Below are 24,207 nucleotides of genomic sequence, written 5' to 3' on the forward strand. Positions count from 1 at the left end.
CCTCAACTGCTAATTTAGGCAGTGAATTCCAGATGCCCAATACCTCCTGGGTAAAAAAGTTTTTCCTCATGTCCCCTCTAATCCTTCCACCAATCACCTTAATACAATGCCCCCTGGTAATTGACCCCTCAGCTAGAGGGAAAACAGATCTTTCCTGTCTACCCTATCTTGACCCCTCAATTTGTACACCTCAATTAGGTCACCCCTCAGCCTCCTCTATTCTAAGGAAAACAACCCTAGTCTACCAAATCTTTCCTCAATTTTCAAGCCCTGGCAACATTCTTGTAGGTCTCTGTACCCTGTCCAGCTAGAGCAATTATGTAATATGGTGACCAGAACTATACACAAGATTCCAGCTGTGGCCTAACCTGCATTTTATACAGTTCTATCATTACATCCCTGCTTTTGTATTCACAACCTTGCCCATTAAAGGAAATGTGCTTTCTTGACCACCATACCCATCTGAACTGCCACCTTCAGAGTTCCCTGTGGACACACTCCAAGGTGTCTCACTTCCACTGGAATTTAGAAGAGTAAGAGGTGGCTAATTGAAACCTTTAAGATCCTAAGGGGTCTTGACAGGTTGGATGTGGAGGATGTTTCCTCTTGTGGGCTAATCTAGAATTAGGGATCACTCATTTTTAAGACGGATGAGGAGAATTTTTTTCTCTGAAGGTTGAGAGTCGTTGGAACTCTCTTCCTCAAAAGCTGGTGAAAGCAGAGCCTTTGAATATTTTTAAAGCAGAGTTAGATAGATTCTTGATTAACAAGGGGTTGAAAGGTTATCAGGGATAGGGTAGAGGTTATATTCAGTTCAGCCCTGATCTTATTAAATGGCAGAGCAGGTTCAAGAGGCCGAGTGGCCTACTCCTGCTCCTAATTTATATGAACATGTGTCCTCAACCCCTCTCATATCTTCCCATGTATTGAGTATTCCCTTGCTTTGTTAACCCTCCACATGCATTACCTCTCACTTTTCCTGATTGAATTCCATTTGCCACTTGTCCTCCCACTCAAACCAAACCATTGATATCATTCTGGAGACAACAGCTATCTTCTTGTCATCTGCACATTTCCCAATCATGCTTCCCACATATAAGTCCAAATATACAACAAACAGCAAGGGCCCCAACACTGAGCCCTGTGGAATGCCACTGGAAACTGCTTTCCATTTGCAAAAACCTCCGTTGACCATTACCCATTGTTTCCTGTGGTTGGGCCAATTTTGAATCCAACTCACCACATTCCCCTCATGAGATCACACTTTTCTGACCAGTCTGCCATATGTGACCTTGTCAAATGCCTTACTATAATCCATGTAGACTACTGCTTCTCTATCTTCTTACCTTTTAACCTACTTTCACCAACTGTCTTCATTCCTTTATAATTGCCTTTATTTAGATCAAGACGCTAGTTTCAGGCCTAAGTTTCTCACTTTTAAACAGAATGTGAAATTTTACCATGATACTCTTCCCTGGAATGTTATTTCGATTAGATCATTAATCCTGTCTCATTACACAATCAGATCTAAAATGACCTGTTTCCTGGTTGATTCTGGAATCCATTATTCTAAGAAACTGTTCTGAACATACACCATGAACTCACCCTCAAGGCTACCTTTGCCAATTTGATTTGTCCAATCTATACAAAGATAAAAATCATCCATGATGTTGCAGTACCTTTCTTACAAGTCACTGTTATTTCTTAACTTATACTCTATCCTCTAGCTACATTCTATGTATGGGTCTTATAGACTACTCCCAATAGTGATTTATTTCATTTGCTATTTCTTATTTCTAAACTGATTCTACATCTTAATCTTCTAAGCTAAGTTCATTTCTCACCACTGTACTGATCACATTCTTTATTAGCTGAGCTACCCCACCTCCTTTCTTTTCTTCCTATCTTTCCAAAATGTCAAATATCCTTGACTATTCACTTCCCAACCTTGGTCACTGCAACTGAGTCTCTGTAAAGGCTTTCATATTTTACCCATTTATTTCTATCAATTCACCCATCTTGTAGGAATGCTGCATGCATTCAGATACAGAACCTTTAATTCTGTCTTTATTATTTTTCCCTGCTCTGACCATATTTGCTGGTGCACTTATCTTTGTACACTGTGTCCCTCCCTGTCACATTCTGGCTATCACATGGACTGCAGTGGTTCAAGAAGGCAGCTCACCACCTTCACAAGGGCAATTAGGAATGGGCAATAAATGCTGGTCCAGCCAGCGAAACCCATATCCCGTGAATGAATTAAAAAATTACCCATATCGTCATTCTGCACTATTTGATTCACCAGAACTCAAATCTTAGTGCATTTCAAGTGAAGCCCATCCCAACAGAAGATCTCCCTGTTTCTCAGTACTTGTGCCAATACCCCATGAATTTAAGCCCATTTCTCACACACCAATCTTTGTAGTTCTACTTTTTAAGTTAGCCACTAGCTAACTATGCTCCTTTACCAGACTTCCTTAGTCCTACCTATTTTGTTGACACACAGGTAGATGATGACAACAGGATCCTTCCCCTCCCACACCGAGTTCTTCTCCAGCCCCAAGGAAATGTCCTCAACCCTGTCACCAGGCAGGCAACACAGCTTTTGGGACTCATGCTCTTGGCTGCAGAGAACAGCTATCTATCCCTTTAACTGCACTTTGACTTACTGCTACTACATTCCTTTTTACTCCTCTAATTTGAACGTACCACAGTGCTGTGGTCAGTTTATGCATTCTCCGTGCATGCTCTGCTCTGGTCCACATAAGCTGCAAGAACCTCAAACCTGTTGGATGAGTGCAAGGGCTGAGCTGCCTCCCCTTCTCAATCCCTGTACCTACCTCACTCAAAGTCACATCCTCCTGTCCCTTACCATTGACCAAACCTGAAATACTTGACCTAAGGAGTGTGGCTGCCTCCTGGAACAGTGTCCAGGTAACTTTGTCCTCCTGTGATGCATTTCAGTGCCAGAAACTTGGACTCCAGCTCATCAACTCTGAGCCAAAATTCCCCAAGCTGCATTCACTGCAGATGTGGATGCTATGGATCACACTGGTATCTATCAGCCCCCATATGCTACTGCGACCATCTTTATTGTATTTTGTTTAGCTAATTGGGGTTTCAAGTTTTGAAAAAAAAATCACTGAACACTTATGTTAACTGTTTTAAATAGTTGAGCTATTAATTTAATACAGTACGTGTTTCTCCTTGCTCCTAGTTTAAACCACTGCCAGTTTAGAGAAAGGAAAACATAAAACTCACCATCAAACACCTAATGAGTGCCTCAAGATCTCAGCTCCAAGGGCTCACTGTCTCTTGCTCATTCTCTCAGACTGCTTTGTGTCTTCTAGAAGACCAGAATAGCACCTGTGTCTAATTACACCTAAAATGCCCTCACTCACCAAATTCCAGAATTAACTTCTCTGTCAAGTTGGCCTCCATGAGTTAGCAAAACCTGCCTCCTTTTCTACTAGCAAGTCAGCCCCAGCTGATCAAGTAACCAGTTCTAACTAGTCACCTAACTAACTGCAACTGCCACTTGCAGGTAACTTGTTGATCACTGATTAACGCTATGAAAGAAATGACAAGTTAAGATTAAAAATTTTTAAATGCTAAATGCAAAACTTGACTAGATTTTAGAAAGGGATCAACCCTCAAAAAAACCTAGAATTCCCTCACTCCCCAAATTCACTCCCCAAATTCCCAAGTTAAGTACCTTGTCGAAGCAGTACTCTGTCGAGCACTTTCTTCACCTGAGCTTGGCCTTGCCTCTTGCAGTTGCTTTTCACAGCATAGTGTCTTATCATCCCTCTTCATCTCAGTGATTGTAAGGCATTTATCAATTATCAAGACAAACTATGAAATTGCTTATTATTTAAAATCTTTGGAAAAAGCAATGTCAATTAGCATTTTGACCACTTCTTATCCAGATGGGTTTTTTCCCGACAAAATATACCTCACTTAAATACCTAAAAAAAATTCCAAATGTTTTCTGTGGAGAATGAGTTTTAGAAAATCCAAATCTCATCTTCTGTTTTTATTAATTAGATCATTAACATTTCCTAACGCAGCATAACAAGTGATAATTAGGTGAGATTATTCAATTTGCCTCAAAATTTAGATTGCCTTTTTAAAATTAGCTCTATTACAATGAGGAAAATTCTAATTTGCTGTCTCCCCATCTATCTTATTTGCTTTCTCTACACCACTCTCTCGTTAATTTTCTCCCTGTCTCCTTCTCATTCTCTGGACCTTAATGCACCTACTGAAGTTTATATAGTACCAATAAATAGCTACAACAAATGTGTAATGGGTATTCTCTTTTTTCCCCTCCCACACACTTGTTAAAATTCATTTTTTAAAAATAAAACACCATAAAATTTTACCTTTACTGGTCTTATATTTTGATTTTTTTTTGAGTAGAAACTGCTGCTGTTTTTTTTCCAATGTAACTGGCTAGCGCTGATTGTATTCTGGGAAGTCTGGGATGGTGCATTTGTTCAGACTGTACAGTCCAAATTTGGTTCACAGAGTCATGAGTTTGGACAGAAATATCGAGTCCCAAGTACAGGCTTTGGAAGAGCCTGAGGTCTTCAAGTATAAATGACCAGTAGTCCTATGAGCTGCTTCATACCAATGGCTCGTTTTACTATTGACTACTATAAAACTCTGCCAGACCAAGGGGAATAGTGGCTACAGGTAGAGTGGTCTGGGGACACTGTCCGCTGTAGCCTCAATACACTGAGAGAGGTAGAATTCAGGTTCACAACCGCAGTCCTTTACACATGCACCTTGAATAGCAGGCTGTTTCTCAGCAGCAGCAAGAGAGAGACCCAACAACACCTTGATCTTAAAATTTTCATCCTTGTTTTCAAATCCCTCTATGTTCTCACTGCTCCCTACCTCTTAAAATTCCTCCAGCCCTACAACCCTTTGACAACTCTGCGCTCCTCCAACTAGAATTATACAATACAGGAGACCATTCAGCCCATTGTGTCTATGACTATCCTTTGACAATCCAACTAGTGTCACTCCCCTGTTCTCTCCCATTGTTGTTTCCTCCCCTTCAAATATTTATCCAGTTCCTTTCTGAAAGCTGTTATTGAACCTACTTCCAGCACCCTCTCAGGCAATGCATTCTAGATTATAACATTTCATTACATAAAAAGATTTCTTCTCATTTCCTCTCTGGCAATAGCCTTCAGCCTGCTTCCTCAGATTACCGACTCTCCTGTCAGTAGAAACAGCTCCCTATCAAATCTCCATATAATTCTGAACCAAATAACTTTGACATCTTTCCAAAAGGACTTCTGAAGAGGTAATTAAATGTGGTGTAAAAGAAAAATATCCAGGCTGCATGGTTATCACAGATCTGAAACCAAGAAGTGAGAAGTAACTGGTGTGGAAAAACTCATCTTTAGAGTGTTGAAGCGTTCATGGGTTTTTGCCTCAATAAGGTGATAATTGGAAGATGAATGATCAGTAGTGTATGAAGAAAGTAAATCTGAGCTCAGCTCATTGCTGTTGGCAAACAGCATCAGTGACTGCTGACATTCAGAAGAGGCCCCTGTCACTGTGAATTCTTTATTTGCTGCCAGGTGGAATAGTAAAGTATGTAACTATTTTAGTTTAAAATAAATCCTGGGTTGCTTTGTCATTACTTAATCTAAAAATTCATTTGCACAACCCCTGTGTTTTGGGCAAAAACAGACACTCCAGGGCCTAATAATGATAACAGAATTATATGGATAAAATAATGATACTGCGGATGCTGGAAATCTGAAACAAAAATAAAAATAGCTGGAAAAACTCAGTAGGTCTGACAGCATCTGCAGAGAGGAATACAGATCAGAATACAAATGATATGTGCGCATTCAATCCACATCAGAAGTAGACCGCTCACCATATTGGTCAGGACACCCTCTAGTCATTGTTAAATTGGGTCGTGATAGCACAGTGCACACTGTGGTTAATTTTCCCCAGTGCACAGTAACCAAACCAGCAATCCTTAATGGGACTGCTAGAGGTTGCTCCCCAGAAGGTACGTTAAAAATGTTTTCACTTAATTGAATGTGGAGCTGCTTTTGGTCTGCACTTGGTCCCCTCTTAATTGCCACTCCATATGCTCGAACACAGGAGATAGGAGCAGGACTAGTATGGCCTGTCAAGCCTGCTCAGGCGTTCAGTATGATCATGGCTGATCTTGGGCTTCAACTCCATTTTCCTGTCTGCTCTCCAGATCCCTTGATTCCCTGAGACATTAAAAATCTGTCTATCTCAAACTTAAATATATGCAAAGTTGGAACATCCACATCCCTCAGGTACAGAATTCTGAAGACTGAAGAAATTTCTCCTCATCTCAGTCCTAAATGATCTGCCCCTTATCCTGAGATTATGCCCCCGTGTTCTAGATTCCCCTTAGTCATGTTAAGCACTCACCTGCATCCTGACCAGCCATTTGTGCACCCTCCTGCGACTGGTGAGCTGCCTCAGCATACAAATGAAGCAGAAGGACCAATCTGGCATGGTCCTGCCCACGAGCCTCAGGTACCCACAGCATACATAGAACCCATGTTACACACTCATTTCTAGACAGCAGCACTCTAACTAATGTATTGGAAAGTTGCGGGTTCGAACCCCATTATAGGACTTGACCTCAGGATGTCCCAAAGCACTTCACAGCCGTTGAAGTACGTTAGAAGTGTAATCATTGCTGTAATGCAGGAACGTTGAGTTGATTTCAGCTGATGTGGCCATTGAAAAAACTAACTAGACCATGAGGTACGAGATGACAGAGATCGAACTAAAGAGGGCAGCAAACACTGAAAAACCTAAAGGAGGTTTAAGGGTAGTCTCTGGTCATCTTCGCATTTCATGATGTTCAAAATGAAAAACTGAATTTTTTTTGTCTTTTACAGATTTTTTTTTGAATTTACCTTTTCCTGGACTTCTGTGGCTTTCTTGCTTGACTTTCTGCCAGTTTTTGATGCTAAAATAAAACTGAAAAAAACCTTTAAAAGCTTTTTGGCAATAAAACTGATTTTAAAAGTGGTTGCTTCTCCCCACACCGTAGCCTGAAAACAGCGCTGTGAGTTATGGGTGCTTAGAACCCTTTTCAGTGAGTTATTTTAGATTTTCTTGCCTGAAACATGTATATACCATTTGCTGGCCAAGAAAGTGAGGAGCAAGCCCAGCATTGACCACTGTCCCTGTGTGACTTGGCTGATGGATTGCACCCAACAGCATCCCAAGTGACTGATGGATTGTAACCACGGTGTCCAGACAGAGCCGTGACATTCTAGCACACAGCCATTCTTCAACCTATAACATCACCCCCTGGTTTCTGAATCCACGGCCTGAATTTTACCTTTGGCGGGCGCTCCCGATCGGCAGGCCCGAGAGCAGTCAGGCCCCCCGACCGCGATTTCACTCTGGCTGTCCGATTCACGGCCAGCCAGCATGAAACATGCGCTGAAATGCTCAGCGCTGCCGGGGCGGGGGGGGGGAGGTTTGCAGGCGTGGGTGAACGCTGTGAGAAAGCTCTCTGAAGGCAGACGGCTGCGTCCCAGAGCTGGAGATGTGAAATGCTAAAATAAGGTTTTTAAGAGCTGAAAAAAAGTGTCCATGCATCGTATTCAATCACCTGAAAGTACAGCTGATAAAACTGCTGTTCAGAAACATTTTTTTTTAAGTTTTATCTCATCATGGAAATTTCACCCCGCCCTTGGATGAGGCTAGATGAAAAATGCAAAGGCCACCTGGCTGATTCGCCCGGCCAGGTTGGACAGGCAACGAAAAATCGGAGCCAGCTGAGCCGTTAATGGTCTTAATTGCCCTCCCAATTGTCGGCGAGCACGCTTCCGACTTTTGTGTGCGCCCGCCAAGTGAAATGTCGTGCGAGTGTGCAAGGACATCGGGATGCTCGCCTGACGTCTTCTCCCCTGATTTTACGCCCAATCGGGCCGGGCATGTGCCCACCGCCCCGGGACGTCAAATCCTGCCCCAGGTTACTATGTGAATTGGAAACAGTAGTGGTGGGTACCAGTACTGAGCCCTGAGGCACCCTCCTCAGTACTTTCCCACCACCTATCCATGCTCCCCGCACCCCAAACAAATAGGATCGTTAACCCAGCTTTTTAATGTCAGAGTACAGTAAAACTAACATAAATGGCGAGTTAGTGAAAAACATCATTTTTAAGCCAGTTATCAGAAAGACAAATGTTTTGCGCAGTTTACCAGGTGAGAAAAAGGAGGCAAGGATATAGGACTTGCTCAAGAAATAGTTTTATGTGAAGTTGGGAGAATTGGGCATTTGAGGCACAAGTCTTCTTGGGTTTGAATGACCTTTTCCTGTCCCTGATTCTCCTAATGTCCATACAAAAGCTTGGGTATTGTTTAGCTGAGCTCTCTCCATTTAGTTAGTTTCCTGGGCCCCCTTCTGAAAGGTTTATTTGCTCTTGTTCCAGCAAATTGCAAGATGGTGAGAAGAGAAACCTGGAGCTGCTGACTGAGATCGAAAAACTCAAGAAGGACATGGAGGAAATGAAAGCAGAAAAGGGTATGGGCACGCAGGGAATTGGCTACAGAACTTGCTCATGCTTCAGTATGTTTTTATCAGTCTTCGTGAATATACTTGAGACCTGCAATCTTTTTGTATTTATAAAATTATATAAGTTGAACCAAGATGTCAAGAGAGTAGTCTAGATTCTGGATACTTTATTGCATAATAAAAATTGGCCGAGACTCGCACATTGAGATGGTGAGGGTTAAGGGTCACATGCTGAGCTGGAAACTGGAATTGGTGATGGTTAAGGGTCACATATTGAGCTGCTAACTGGAATTGATGATGGTTAAGGGTCACATGTTGAGCTGGTAACTGGAATTAGTAATGGTTAAGGGTCACATATTGAGCTGCTAACTGGAATTAGTGATGGTTAAGGGTCACACGTTGAGCTGGTAACTGGAATTGGTAATGGTTAAGGGTCAAGTGTTGAGCTGGTAACTGGAATTGGTAATGGTTAAGGGTCAAGTGTTGAGCTGGTAACTGGAATTGGTAATGGTTAAGGGTCACATGTTGAGCTGGTAACTGAAACTGATGATGGTTGAAGTAACTGTATTCTTTTAAAAAAATGTAAATAAATTGAATCCTAGGTTTAGTAAGTCTCCAATTTGATGATGGTTAATGTGCAAGTAGAAGAATTGTTATAATTTGGCTTTGCAATAAGCTGCCTTGGTACTTGGCACTAGTACCAGCACGATCCTAATGAAATTTGAATGTTTCCTCTCAAATTAGCATCTCTTATTCTTTGGTTTCCTTCCACTGTGCAGTAAAGGTGACATTTAGGGATCTGGAATCTATTATTCACTTTGTAATATTGTCCTTTAATTCACAAGGTTTTCCCTTGGCTGGTTTAGCTGTGTCAGGTTGTATAAATTCTATGACAATCCTTTGATAAAGACCTAATTCAAGTTGTTATCTTGGAAGAATGATTTGCAGAAATGACTAGTGTTCATTCATAGAATGGAAGAGCTGATTCAATGTTGAAATATTGCAATTAGGTTTTAAATTTTATTGTTATCTTAGTAGTTTTGAATGTATTTCTTTCTTGTGGAAGGGTGATAAATCACAGTCGCTAAAGTTTAAGACTTTAAGCAAGTTTACCTCCAACATGCTGTGGTGTTTGCTCCTGTGGTCCTCTTGTGCAGGTGGAATGGCCCTCCAGAAAAAGCATAGGCTAAATATTTCTTTAAGTTTAAACAAAACTTGCTGCTGTTTTTCTAGGTGTAAAGCACCAAGATTCACAGAATTCTTTCTTGGCATTTTTGAATACACCTGCCTCTCCTCTGGATCAATTTGAAGTGAGTAAATTAAACTATACAGACATTTAATATATTTATGTGCAACTGTTTCCCTCCTCCCCACAGATCTGATCAGGTTTTTAAAGATGTTTTTAACCCTTTACTAGGTTAAATTGTTCTTGGTGTGCTGCTGAATGTGTGACTGACATTGTTAATGAGTTAGCTCTAGTTTCTCATTGTTTTTCATTTAATTTCTTCCTTCCACCCCCTGCCCTGCCCTCCCTCCACACCATGTGATGCTACTGTTTCACTATTGGGAATAGGATTCTCTGTCTTCTTCTTCTTCTTCACTGGTAGACTTTTGGAATGATGTAAGTTCAGAAGCTTTCAACCAATGAGCCATACTCCTGGGCGGGAGCCAACTCATTGGTTCGGAACAAAACAAAAAAACCGCATCTGGAAAATACAGTCAATTCACGGAAATCCACAAATCCATGCATAACGCTTCAAAATGAGTCTTCAATATGGAAACGCCAGCATGTACAGACTGTAGCTCATCTCCCAGCTAGGAGCAAGCGGTTTTTGGGAACGATAAGGGAACTTAGGAATGAGGTGGGAGATGGTTTCAGAAAGCAGGATTGTCAGCATTTGCCTTGCTCAAATAATGATAATCCAATTCTCACCTTCTAACTTTGCTCTTGACAATTTAGGGAAGCCTGTGGTCTGGGACAGTAGTGTAGTGATTATGGTATTGAAGTCTCCTATGGCACTTCGTGAAATCGAATTCAATAAATCTGGTAATTGTGGACTGCCCCTGCGGATAAAATGCTCATCTATGTCCCTGGACTTGCAGAGGCACTGGCAACAATCTCCTGGGTTTGGGGGAGGTGCCGGAGGAGTGGAGAATTGCAAACATTATGCCCTTGTTCAAAAAGGTTGTAAAGATCTGCCCTGCAATTATAGACCAATCAGTTTAACTTCGGTGATGGGGAAACTTCTGGAAACAATTATTTGAGATACAATTAATAGTCACCTGGAAAAATATGGATTGATTAAGAAGAGTCAGCATGGACTTGTTAAAGGAAAATTGAAGAGGTAACAGAGATGGTTGATGAGGGCAAGGCTGTTGATATGGTGTATATGGACTTCCAAAAAACATTCGATACAGTGCCACACAACAGACTTGTGAGGAAAGTTAAAGGTCATGGAATAAAAGGGACACTAGCAACATGGATACAAAATTGGCTGAGGGATAGGAAACAGAGAGTAATGGTTAATGGGTATTTTTCCAGCTGGAAGAAGGTTTGTAGTGGAGTTCCCCAGGGGTCGGTGTAGGGACCCCTGCTTTTTCTGATATGTATAAATGATCTAGATCTTGGTGTGCAGGGGACAATTGCAAAGTTTGCAGACAACACAAAACTTGGGAGAATTGTAAACTGTGAGGAGGACAGTGTAGAACTTCAAAAGGACATTGACACATTGGTGGAGTGGGTAGTAAGTGGCAGATGAAGTTCAGTGCGGAGGAGTGTGAGGTGATACACTTTGGTACAAAGAACATGGGGAGAGAGTATAAATATAAAGGATACTATTCTAAAAGGTGTGCAGGACCAGAGACCCAGGTGTATATGTACATAAGTCATTAAAGGGGGCAGAACTGGTAGAGAGAGCTGTTTCTAAAGCATACAGTATTCTAGACTTCATTAATAGGGGCATAGAGTACAAGAGCAGGGGGTTATGATGAACTTATATAGGACACTGGTTAGACCTCAGCTGGAGCATTGTGTACAGTTCTGGGCGCCACACTATAGAAAGGATGTGAACACATTGGAGAGAGTGCAGAAGAGGCTTATGAGAATATTCCCTAAGATGAGACACTTCAGTTATGAGGAAAGATTGGAGAAGTTGGGACTGTTTTCCTTGGAGAGGAGAAAGCTGAGAGGAGATTTGATAGAAGTTTTCAAAATCATGAGGGGTCTGGACAGCGTGGATAGGGAGAAACGTTCCCACTCATAAACAGATCGAGAAGCAGAGGGCACAATTTTAAAGTGTTTTGCAAAAGAAGTAAATGCGAAGTGAGAAAAAACTTTTTCATACAGCAAGTAATTAGGGTTTGGAATGCACTGCTTGAAAGTGTGATGGAGGCAGGTTCAATTGAGACATTCAAGAGGGCATTGGATGATTATTTAAATATAGACAATGTGTGGGGAAAAGGCAGGACATTGCCACTAAGTTAAAATGCTCAGAGAGCCTGTGCAGACACGATGGGCCGAATGGCCTCCTTCTACACCGTAACAATTCTGTGATTCTGTGGACTGTTGTAATAACACACTGGTTCGGGGAAAGAAACCTGACACCCTTAGCCAGTCTGCTTTGCTTGTGAGGACAAATGAATGCATCTGAATGCCCTCTGAAATAGGCTTTCAAGCCACTCAGTTGTAAAAATAATTAGTATTAAAAAAAAATTATCTTTTACACGTGAGTGGCTTGTTGGGCTATTTCAGAGGGCATTCAGGTATAAAGTAGCCTAACCTATCTCAGAGCAACGAGGGATGGGCAATATTTGAAGAATAAATTTAAAAATCACAGTTCACATTCTACAAAAGCAAATAATCTTAAGAGAAAAATGTGTTGCAAAACAGTAGAACCTGAAAACGGTTCTTTTCCCCTGGAGTTACAAATTCAAGATTCACTTTGCATTGATACAGCATTAATTACACATTTACCGAAGCTAGATAGGAAACCCCAACAGTCCTATCTATACATGGTGCTTGTAGGATTAAGGCACATCTGCTGCACTTCAGCCACTACAATTCAAAATGTAGCACTTGATTTTGTGTCTGTGATAATCAATGACCCGGTGCTTAAAATTTACAGCTAAGAGTAGCTTCCACACTTTGCAAGCAGCCACAATAATCTAGAATAGTAGTGCAAGGGGCCTAAAGGGACAAGCCAGGTTAACAGCAGATCATCCTGTAAAAAAAAAACTAGTTTGGTGTCAACTGGACTATTGTGTCCAGTTCTGGGCCACACACACGAGAAAGGATGTGAAGACATTAGAGGGGGTGCAGGAAAGATTCAGGAGTTCCAGGGATGAGGAACATCATTTACGTAGATAGATTGGAGAAGTTGGAACTGTCCTCCTTCGAGAAGAGAGGGTTGAGAGGAGATTTGATAGAGATATTCAAATTCCTGACAGGTCTGGCTAGAGTAGATAGGGAGAAACTGTTCCCATTGGTGGAAGAATTGAGGACCAGAGAGCACGGATTTAAGGTATTTGGCAAAGGAAGCCATGGCGACATGGGGAATACTTTTTTTTGCAGCGAGTGGTTAGGACCTGGAATACACTGCCTAAGTATAGAGGAGGCAGCTTCAATTGAAGCTTTCAAAAGTAAATTGCATTATTATCTGAAAAGGAAAGTTTTGCAGGGCTACAGGCAAAAGGCAAGGGTGTGGCACTAAGTGAATTGCTCCTTCAGGGGGCCAGCACAGATATGATAGGCCAAATGGTCTCCTGTGTTGTAACCATTCCATGATTCTATGCTCCAGTCCATAGTCTTCCTCTGAGCAAATGCAATGGAAGGACCCTTAGGCAAATAATGATAACATAGACAAACAATCTCAGAAGCACTGTAACATTAGGTATAAATTTTAACCCAAAGTGAAATTGACTGTATTTTAATTTTTAGGTCCTTGTGAGCGTGACCCATCCTATAGTGCTTTAGCTTTGTCTTTTGTAATACTGTGTTTTGGTGTATTTTAATAAACCCTGTGTTGCCAGAATAACTCAACTAGTTTTGAGAGGTGAGCAGTTGTGCAGAATTCTAATGTAAGATCATTGACCTGAAACGTTAACTCTTTCTCTCCCTACAGATGCTCTCTGACCCGCTGAGTATTTCTGTCTTTATTTCTGATCCCCAACATCTGCAGTATTTTGCTTTTGTACAGTGTACATGTTTTCCTTGGACAACTCTTCTTAAATGTATTTGTAGTGCCTGCCCACTAGCATCACTCCTTATGCCAGTGGCCCGTAAGCTCCACTCTATCTTGTTGGGGAGAATGTCTTCCCAAAATCAGCAATAACAAAAACCAGAACTGTTGGAGAGGAGAATGAGTTGCTTTTGAATGCAGATCAGCCATGATTTTATGGAATGGTGGAGAATGCTCAAGTGGCTCATGGAGTTGGGGGTAATATATTAGCATGGATAGAGGATTGGTTAACAGACAGGAAGCAAAGAGTAGAGATGAATGGAACATTTTTAAACTGGCATACCGTATCTAGTGGAGTGCCACAAGGATCAGTTCTGGAGCCTCAGCAATTTACAATATATATTAATGACTTAGGTGAAGAGACAGAGAAAAATGTATTTAAGTGTGTTGACAATATTAAGCTTATTGTGAATGCAAACTGAGGATGGGCACAGAGGCCCCAAAGAGGTATAGACAAGTGAATGGGCAACACGGTAGCAGAGGGAGTATGATGTGGGGAAGTGTAAGTTTATTCACTTCAGTTGCAAGAATTGAAAAAAAAAATTTTTAAAAGGGGCGAAACTTGTAACTCTTGATGTTCAGAGGGGCTTGGGTTTTTTTGTACAAGAAACACAGAAAGTTAGCCTACATGGACAGCAAGCAATTGGGATGGCAAATAGCATTTTTGGCCATTGCAATGTGATAGGAGTACAGGAATAAAGAAGGCGTGCTACAATTGTACGGGGCTTTGGTGAGACCACACCTGGAAGAGTGTGCCTTGGTCTCCATATTTAAGGAAGGATACATTTGCATTGGAGGCAGCACAGCAAAGGTTGGTCACTGGGATGAGACGGTTGTCTTACAATGAAAAGCTGAGCAAAATTGGGTCTATGTTCTCTGGAGTTCAGAAAAATGAGAGGTGACCTCATTGAAACAAACAAGATTCTGAGGAGGCTTGACATGTTAGACACTGAGAGGTTGTCTGCCCTGGCTGGGGAATTTGGAACAGGGCACAGTTCCAGGAATAGGGGACGAGTATTTAGAACTGACATGCAGAGAAAATTCCTTTACTCAGATGATTGTGAATCTTTGGATTTTCTACCCCTGGGGGTTGTGGATGCCCCCATATATTTAAGACTGAGAGGGACAGATATTTAGTGTCTTGGGGATCAAGGGATATTTGGGTGGGCGGGAAAGTAAAGTTAAAGCCAAAGATCAGCCATGGTCTTATTGAATGGCAGAGCAGACACGACAGGCCACATGGTCCACTCTTACATCTGTTTCTTAAGTTTTTATGGTGAGGCTTTATCCAAATTAAAGGATTGTCAAATATTGATTCATGTACTTTCTGGCCAATGGCTGCAGCCTTGGTGTGTTTTCTCAGCATAGTGTGACAAGGAAACAAAAGTAAATAATTTTAAGTGTATCATTTTAACAGAGTATCTGATTAGATAAGTCTGGGCTACATGATTATTACTTTCCTAAATGAATTCAGTGAATGTTAAGTCCAGTTTTAACTTTGGATGATGTGTAGCAGAATGGATGAGTTTCTGAATGACTGCAGGGCCCAGAATTCAGAAAGTACAGTATTACTCAGGTGAAACTACTCCAGGGCACATTGCCAAAGCACTGACATCACCCAACAGTATTCCAGGAGATCCCAGATTAGCATACCTAATAGAAGGCAGCATTGATTTAAAATCACTAATGATTCAGTGATTTGGAGGAGTATAGATATTGTCCCTTCTGTCACCACAGACTGAAACATCTGTTGGGAGCTAAACTTGTGTTTATTTGGAAAAATATGATGGAACTGGAATTGGTGGTATATCAATGAGATTTTGTAATGTTTTTATCATTGGATGTTTTAGCGACCTGCAATTATTATTGAATGTTTAATCATCTAGCCTGCAGTTGTTATGGGATTTTTGAATGACAGACTTGCTACTGTGGGGTGTTTGTGTAACTGATTTGTGGTTACTGTAGGGTGTTTGAGTTACTGATTTCTGGTTATTGTGGGGTGTTTGTGTGACTGATTTGTGGTTATTGTGGGGTGTTTGAGTGACTGATTTGTGGTTATTGTGGGGTGTTTGTGTGACTGATTTGTGGTTATTGTGGGGTGTTCGAGTGACTAATTTGTGGTTATTGTGGGGTGTTCGAGTGACTGATTTGTGGTTATTGTGGCGTGTTCGAGTGACTGATCTGTGGTTATTGTGGGGTGTTCGAGTGACTGATTTGTGGTTATTGTGGCGTGTTCGAGTGACTGATTTGTGGTTATTGTGGGGTGTTCGAGTGACTGATTTGTAGTTATTGTGGGGTGTTTGAGTGGCTGATTTGTGGTTATTGTGGGGTGTTCGAGTGACTGATTTGTGGTTATTGTGGGGTGTTTGAGTGACTGATTTGTGGTTATTGTGGGGTGTTCGAGTGACTGATTGGTGGTTATTGTGGGGTGTTTGGTGACGGATTTGTGGTTAATGTGGGGTGTTTGTGTGGCTGATTTGTGGTTATTGTGTGGTGTTTGGGTTACTGACTTGTGGTTATTGTGGGGTGTTGGAGTGTCTGATTTGTGGTTATTGTGGGGTGTCTGATTTGTGGTTATTGTGGGGTGTTTGGATTACTGATTTGTGGCTATTGTGGGGTGTTTGAGTTACTGATTTGTGGCTATTGTGGGGTGTTGGAGTGTCTGATTTGTGGTTATTGTGGGGTGTTTGTGTGACTGATTTGTGGTTATTGTGGGGTGTTCGAGTGACTAATTTGTGGTTATTGTGGGGTGTTCGAGTGACTGATTTGTGGTTATTGTGGCGTGTTCGAGTGACTGATCTGTGGTTATTGTGGGGTGTTCGAGTGACTGATTTGTGGTTATTGTGGCGTGTTCGAGTGACTGATTTGTGGTTATTGTGGGGTGTTCGAGTGTGATTTGTAGTTATTGTGGGGTGTTTGAGTGGCTGATTTGTGGTTATTGTGGGGTGTTCGAGTGACTGATTTGTGGTTATTGTGGGGTGTTTGAGTGACTGATTTGTGGTTATTGTGGGGTGTTCGAGTGACTGATTGGTGGTTATTGTGGGGTGTTTGGTGACGGATTTGTGGTTAATGTGGGGTGTTTGTGTGGCTGATTTGTGGTTATTGTGGGATGTTTGTGTGACTGATTTGTGGTTATTGTGTGGTGTTTGGGTTACTGACTTGTGGTTATTGTGGGGTGTTGGAGTGTCTGATTTGTGGTTATTGTGGGGTGTCTGATTTGTGGTTATTGTGGGGTGTTTGGGTTACTGATTTGTGGCTATTGTGGGGTGTTTGAGTTACTGATTTGTGGCTATTGTGGGGTGTTGGAGTGTCTGATTTGTGGTTATTGTGGGGTGTTTGTGTGACTGATTTGTGGTTATTGTGGGGTGTTCGAGTGACTAATTTGTGGTTATTGTGGGGTGTTCGAGTGACTGATTTGTGGTTATTGTGGCGTGTTCGAGTGACTGATCTGTGGTTATTGTGGGGTGTTCGAGTGACTGATTTGTGGTTATTGTGGCGTGTTCGAGTGACTGATTTGTGGTTATTGTGGGGTGTTCGAGTGTGATTTGTAGTTATTGTGGGGTGTTTGAGTGGCTGATTTGTGGTTATTGTGGGGTGTTCGAGTGACTGATTTGTGGTTATTGTGGGGTGTTTGAGTGACTGATTTGTGGTTATTGTGGGGTGTTCGAGTGACTGATTGGTGGTTATTGTGGGGTGTTTGGTGACGGATTTGTGGTTAATGTGGGGTGTTTGTGTGGCTGATTTGTGGTTATTGTGGGATGTTTGTGTGACTGATTTGTGGTTATTGTGTGGTGTTTGGGTTACTGACTTGTGGTTATTGTGGGGTGTTGGAGTGTCTGATTTGTGGTTATTGTGGGGTGTCTGATTTGTGGTTATTGTGGGGTGTTTGGGTTACTGATTTGTGGCTATTGTGGGGTGTTTGAGTTACTGATTTGTGGCTATTGTGGGGTGTTGGAGTGTCTGATTTGTGGTTATTGTGGGGTGTTTGAGTTGCTGATTTGTGGTTATTGTGGGGTGTTCAAGTGACTGATTTGTGGTTATTGTGGGGTGTTCGAGTGACTGATTTGTGGTTATTGTGAGGTGTTCGAGTGACTGATTTGTGGTTATTGTGGGGTGTTCGGGTGACTGATTTGTGGTTATTGTGGGGTGTTCGAGTGACTGATTTGTGGTTATTGTGGGGTGTTCGAGTGACTGATTTGTGGTTATTGTGGGGTGTTTGAGTGACTGATTTGTGGTTATTGTGGGGTGTTTGTGTGACTGATTTGTGGTTATTGTGGGGTGTTTGTGATACTGATTTGTGGTTATTGTGGGGTGTTTGTGTGACTGATTTGTGGTTATTGTGAGGTGTTCGAGTGACTGATTTGTGGTTATTGCGTGGTGTCTGAGTTACTGATTTGTGGTTATTGTGGGGTGTTCGAGTGACTGATTTGTGGTTATTGTGAGGTGTTTGAGTGACTGATTTGTGGTTATTGTGAGGTGTTTGAGTGACTGATTTGTGGTTATTGTGAGGTGTTTGAGTGACTGATCTGTGGTTATTGTGTGGTGTTTGAGTTACTGACTTGTGGTTATTGTGGGTGTGTTGGGAGTGTCTGATTTGTGGTTATTGTGGGGTGTTCAAGTGACTGATTTGTGGTTATTGTGGGGTGTCTGTGTGACTGATTTGTGGTTATTGTGGGGTGTTCGAGTGACTGATTTGTGGTTATTGTGGGGTGTTCGAGTGACTGATTTGTGGTTATTGTGTCGTGTTCGAGTGCCTGATTTGTGGTTATTGTGGGGTGTTCGAGTGACTGATTTGTTGTTATTGTGGCGTGTTCGAGTGACTGATTTGTGGTTATTGTGGGGTGTGCGAGTGACTGATTTGTGGTTATTGTGGGGTGTTTGAGTTACTGATTTGTGGTTATTGTGGGGTGTTTGTGTGACTGATTTGTGGTTATTGTGAGGTGTTTGTGTGACTGATTTGTAGTTATTGTGGGGTGTTCGAGTGACTGATTTGTGGTTATTGTGGGGTGTCTGAGTTACTGATTTGTGGTTATTGTGGGGTGTTCGAGTGACTGATTTGTGGTTATTGTGGGGTGTTTGAGTGCCTGATTTGTGGTTATGGTGGGGTGTTTGAGTTACTGATTTGTGGTTATTGTGGGGTGTTCGAGTGACTGATTTCTGGTTATTGTGGGGTGTTCAAGTGACTGATTTGTGGTTATTGTGGGGTGTTCGAGTGACTGATTTGAGGTTATTGTGGGGTGTTTGTGTGACAGATTTCTGGTTATTGTAGGGTATTTGAGTGACTGATTTGTGGTTATTGTGGGGTGTCTGAGTTACTGATTTGTGGTTATTGTGGGGTGTTCGAGTGACTGATTTGTGGTTATTGTGGGGTGTTCGAGTGACTGATTTGTGGTTATTGTGGGGTGTTTGAGTGACTTATTTGTGGTTATTGTGAGGTGTTTGAGTGACTGATTTGTGGTTATTGTGGCATGTTGAGTGATTAGTCTGTGGGTGTGTGTGAGAGAGACCGACCTGTATTTATTATGGAATGTTTTAGTGAATAGCCTGTGGTCACTGTTGACTGTCTTACTTGTTTGTTATGCAAGAATGATGCAGCACAAAAGGAGGCTATTTGGCCTATCCTTTTCCAATTTTTGAAAGTGCTATCCATTAGTTCCATTTCCCTAACCTTAATTTCCCCAAAACCCTGTAAATATTACCCCATTATATTTATCCGATCCCCTTTTGAAAGAAAGTTGTTATTGAATTTGCCTCCTACAGCCTCTCTGGCAGCACATTCCAGATCATTACCACTGGCTGCAAAACAAAAGGTTTTTCCTCATGTCACCACTTGCCACTTATCTTTAAACCTGTACGTTCTGGTAGCTGTTCCTCCTGCCAATTGAAACAAATCCTTCTTATTTACTGTATTGTTACGATCCTGTTAAGGGGCCATTAACAATTAAAGAAGAACTCTGAGCATCTATCAATTAACCGATAGAACTATGCCACAAGATTTCACATTTTTTAACAAAAACGAACTTTATAGTATCTATGAAGAGAAATTAAACAAATCAAGCACCATTAACTTAACACTATAGATTCTAATGACTTATGCTATAAACTCAGTTCTACTTTTACTTCCTCCCAAGAGTTCACTTATCTTACAAAACCTTGAAGGCTCATTCACTTTTCCTGGGACCGACCCAAAAGGTATGCTACAGCCCTCTGGAATTTACTTTGATTATCCTTAATATTCCAGCTATTCAGTGAGGTACAAATTAGATTTTAGCTAAGCGATCCTCCAGTTTTTCTTTACAGACCTCATAACTGTGAACTCTTCAGCTCCTTGTCCTGGCTTTGGACATACGTAGACTGCTTTGTCCCTGTCTGCTTCCACAGCTTCTATACAGCTCTTTCCAAGCTAACTATTCAAGCTGACTGCTATCTGCCACAAGGCTCTGCATGGGCCACTGTATATTTCTTCCAATAACTGCAAACTGGAGCAAATCTTCCAGCTGCTTTTCCCTCATGAAGCCCAAACTGAACAACTACTTCTGTCAACAAACACACGCACACAAATTAAACAAAAGAACCTTCTAACTCCATTTCCATCTACACTAGCGTGTGGCATGCTTTAGGATGATTCAAACAGAAATGCAAATTAATTATTTTACCTTCAACATAATGCTTTCATTCTGCAATCCATGGGAATAATGTATATTTCTAATTGATGTAATTGTCCTCTCTCCAGACTCCCTGGCTCCAATTCAAGCTAAGGGATGGATCATTCATTGTTCAAGATTTTCACTATCTGACAAACTTTGCAAAATAAAATAGGTTAGCTTTTAACTATAATTAACTCCAAGCTTGTTTGAATTGCATTTTACTTCAGGGCTGCTTAGCTGTTTCTCAATCAGATACCACCATTTATCTGCAGTTAAAAATTTTAATTCGTAAAACTAAAAGTTATAATCTAAACATATTAGCCATTAACTAAATTTTCACAACGCTTATGATTTTGAACATCTCTGTCAAATCTCCCTTTAACTTTTTCTGTTCTAAGGAAAACAACCCCAGCTTCTCTAGTCTATCCACATAGCTGAAGTTCCTCATCCATTCTGGTAAATCCCGTGTACACCCCCTCCAAGACGTTGATGTCCTCCCTAAAATGCACTGCCTAAAATTGGCCACAGTAGCAGCTGGGGTTTAACCAGTATCCTAAAAATGTTTAGCATAACCTCCATGCTCTTTAACCATACCCATCTATTTATGAATCCTAGGATCCCATATGCCTTTTTAAACAAGCTTCTCAACCTGTCCTGCCGTCTTCAAAGATTGTGACAATTCACGTTGGCTCTCTATATCGGCATCCCCTTTAAAATTGTACCACCTAGTTTACATTACCTCAATTCATTATTCCTACTGAAGTGCACCACATCATGTGTCTGCCCATTTTAACATCCTGGCTTTGTCCTTCTGAAGACTTTTACTATTCTGCTTGTTTTTTTAACTACATTTTCTATTTGCTACATTTCTATTATTGGATGTTTGAGTGGTCAGTGGTTATTATTGGATGTTTGAGTGGTCAGTGGTTATTATTGGATGCTTCACTGGCCTGTGATGATCATTGGACCTTTCACTGGCCTGTGGTTATTATACATTTATTATTGGACATTTGTGTGGCTGGCGTGTGATTATTATTGAAACGTTGAATGTCTAGCCTGTGGGACTGGTCTGCTGTTATAATGTCCTTCAGTGTCCTTCAGCTATTAAACCAGGAATATCACTAACTTTGGAAGAAAAAAAAGACCATTGTGCTGCTTCATCAGAACTCTCTGGATTCTTAAAAAATATTTCTCTATCCTGCTGTGGTTGACCAATATTTTCGAAACCACTGTGTACTTCCATTCATTTAGATTGAAGAGCACTTTTTAAGACAGACAGAGCCAGGTTCAAGATTTTTTTTGTACTTAGCAGTTCTGTTTGATGACAAAAGAAGTCAACCGAAATGTTGCTGAAATGTAAACATAGAAATTGTGCAGTACCAGTGCCCGTAGCAGTGTATTTTATCCAATCCCAGCAGGTGGAGATAGGTAGAAGGCAATTAACTCGTGTTTCACACTTCTGTTAACCCCATGTCCCATAGTCACGGGTTATGGAATAATCCCTATTTTATCACTCCTGTCACACCCCATCATGGCAGTTTGAAAAGTGAGTTCAGTTATTTTAAAAAATACAGAAAGAGAAACCTTGCATGGGAAAAGTAATCATGAAGCTGTTAAATTGTAAAAACCAACTACACTTTAGCTCACTAATGTCCAAAAGGGAAGGAAACTTACCTTCCTTACCAGGTGCAGTCTCCACATCAATGTGATTGGCTTGCTTGACTACTTCAGTTAAGATTCATTCAATTACTGCTGCCATCTCACAATACTGGGCGTGGCAGTAAATGCTATCCCTGCCTGTGATGCCTACATCCCAGGAATGAACTTAAAATAAATCTCTTCAGTAATGATTAGTAATAGGGATGATCTGTCGTATGGAACAGTTTGACTTGGGCTGTAAGTGGGGCTTACCTTTGACAACTTGGAATGTTTCTTTTTGGAAAGGTATTTCTTCCATTGTGCCTCAAGGGCATTACAAGTTTAGAAAGGAGAGAAGTGAAAGGAGGCAGCATCAAAATAGTAGTTGTTAATTTATTAGTCGTTAACTTGTGTTTCCTTTCTCTGTTGAAGCGTTCTCGTGCCTGTGTTCCAGCTAGCAAAGGCAGACGTGTAAGATTCTGTCTTTGTTTTACTGCGTGTGTATTTATATACATACATATATGTGTTTGTGTGTGTGTGCATTGCTACAAGCCCAAATGCTTATTTTTGTCAGTGCTGCAGCTACGTGTCCACTGTCCTTTCTCTGCCTGAATTTTCTTCTCTTTCTCTCTCTCTGCAGTGTGCATGTTGCATCTGTTTATTCTTAATTGCTTATGCTGTGCTACTCCAGTCAGGAAGCCATAGTAGTCACGTTGTTAAACCCTTTCAATTATGTCAACATTGAGTGAAAATTTGACTTTTTGTTCAATTTTACAAAACAGTATTTTAAGAAAAACTTAACAGTGAATCTCAGTGCATTCTTCATATCATCACAAGTAAATGTGATTCAAACTAATTTTGCTTCATATGTGCGATACATTTAGGGCTATCACAGTGCCTGTAATGGGATTTTAATGGTAGTGTGTGCTTGTACCTCACTCAGCCTGCTAGTAATGTGGGCAAATTGATCTCTCCTGATTTTCATTTCATGCATGTGTTTTAATGTAAAAACAGAAATTGCTGGAAGTACACAGAGAGTCAAGTGACATTTGAAAGGCTTGATCTAAAAAAAGAAACATGCAGAACAGAACTTAGTTAAGATCAGTTGCAGGAATATTTGTCATCAGGCAACATATAATATTATGACCAAATAAGTAACACTGATATACTTAGCTGAAACTAGAGTGGAATGTAGATACATCTGTGACTATCTCGAATAGAGAGCCACAATCCATTCCATTAGATACAAGCTTAAAATAACTGACCCTGTTTTCTGGTATACGAGCCTTTGTCTTTTGCGATGGCACACATTACCAGATGGTGAACCGAGCCTAACCTGAAATCTGCTGGGCCGAACCTGATTTGATTTTAGAATCTGTGCCTGGCCGTTCTTATTACAGATACAACTTTATAATGGATATAGAGGCACTGGAAAAAGTGCACGAAAACATTTATAAGGATGACACCAGAACTGAGAGACTATAAGTATTGGGAAAGACTCTAGGAAAGAGAAGTCTTTAAGATTATGAAGGGGTTTGAAAGGGTAGATGCGTGGGCTGAGGAGGAGGTCCAAAGCAAGGGTCATAAATATAAGATTGTCAATAATCGATCCAACAATGAACTCAGGAGGAACTTCAGTACTTTGAATGTGATTTGAATGTGAAACTTACTACCAGATGCAGTGGTTGATATCCTTTAGGGAAGGAAATCTGCAGTCCTTACCTGGCCTGGCCTACAAGTGACTCCAGACCCACAGTACTGTAGTTGACTCTTAAATAATCTCTGAAATGGGTTAGCAAGCCACTCAATTGAATCAAACCGCTGCGAAGTCTAAAAGGAATGAAACCAGATGGACCACCAGCATCGATGTAGACACTAGGAATGACAATGGCATGCCAGGCCCTGTCGAGCAGTCCTCCTTACTAACATCTGGGGGCTTGTGCCAAAATTGGTAGAGCTGTCCCAACTGACAGGACACCTCCTGCTGGGTTACCACCTACCGCCTCCCCTCAGCTGATGAATCAGTGCTCCTCCATGTTGAACATCACTTAGAGGAGGCACTGAATGTGGCAAGGGTACAAAATGTACTCTGGGTGGTAGACTTCGATGCCCATCACCAAGACTGGCTCAGTAGCAC

At 41.3% G+C, this 24,207-nt stretch overlaps 1 protein-coding gene across 1 annotated transcript in view; it reads left to right on the forward strand.

Annotated features, from left to right (window-relative positions):
- The window catches only part of LOC121277667 (serine/threonine-protein kinase MRCK alpha-like), a 715,733-nt gene that overhangs the window by 504,601 nt on the left and 186,925 nt on the right, over window positions 1–24,207 (forward strand). The window contains exons 20-21 of the mRNA XM_041187269.1: window positions 8,466–8,557; window positions 9,782–9,858. Coding sequence (XP_041043203.1) covers window positions 8,466–8,557; window positions 9,782–9,858 — 169 coding nt within the window. The remainder of the gene's footprint in view (window positions 1–8,465; window positions 8,558–9,781; window positions 9,859–24,207) is intronic.

The sequence above is a fragment of the Carcharodon carcharias genome, chromosome 5, assembly GCF_017639515.1.
Source record: "Carcharodon carcharias isolate sCarCar2 chromosome 5, sCarCar2.pri, whole genome shotgun sequence".
Taxonomy (NCBI): domain Eukaryota; kingdom Metazoa; phylum Chordata; class Chondrichthyes; order Lamniformes; family Lamnidae; genus Carcharodon; species Carcharodon carcharias.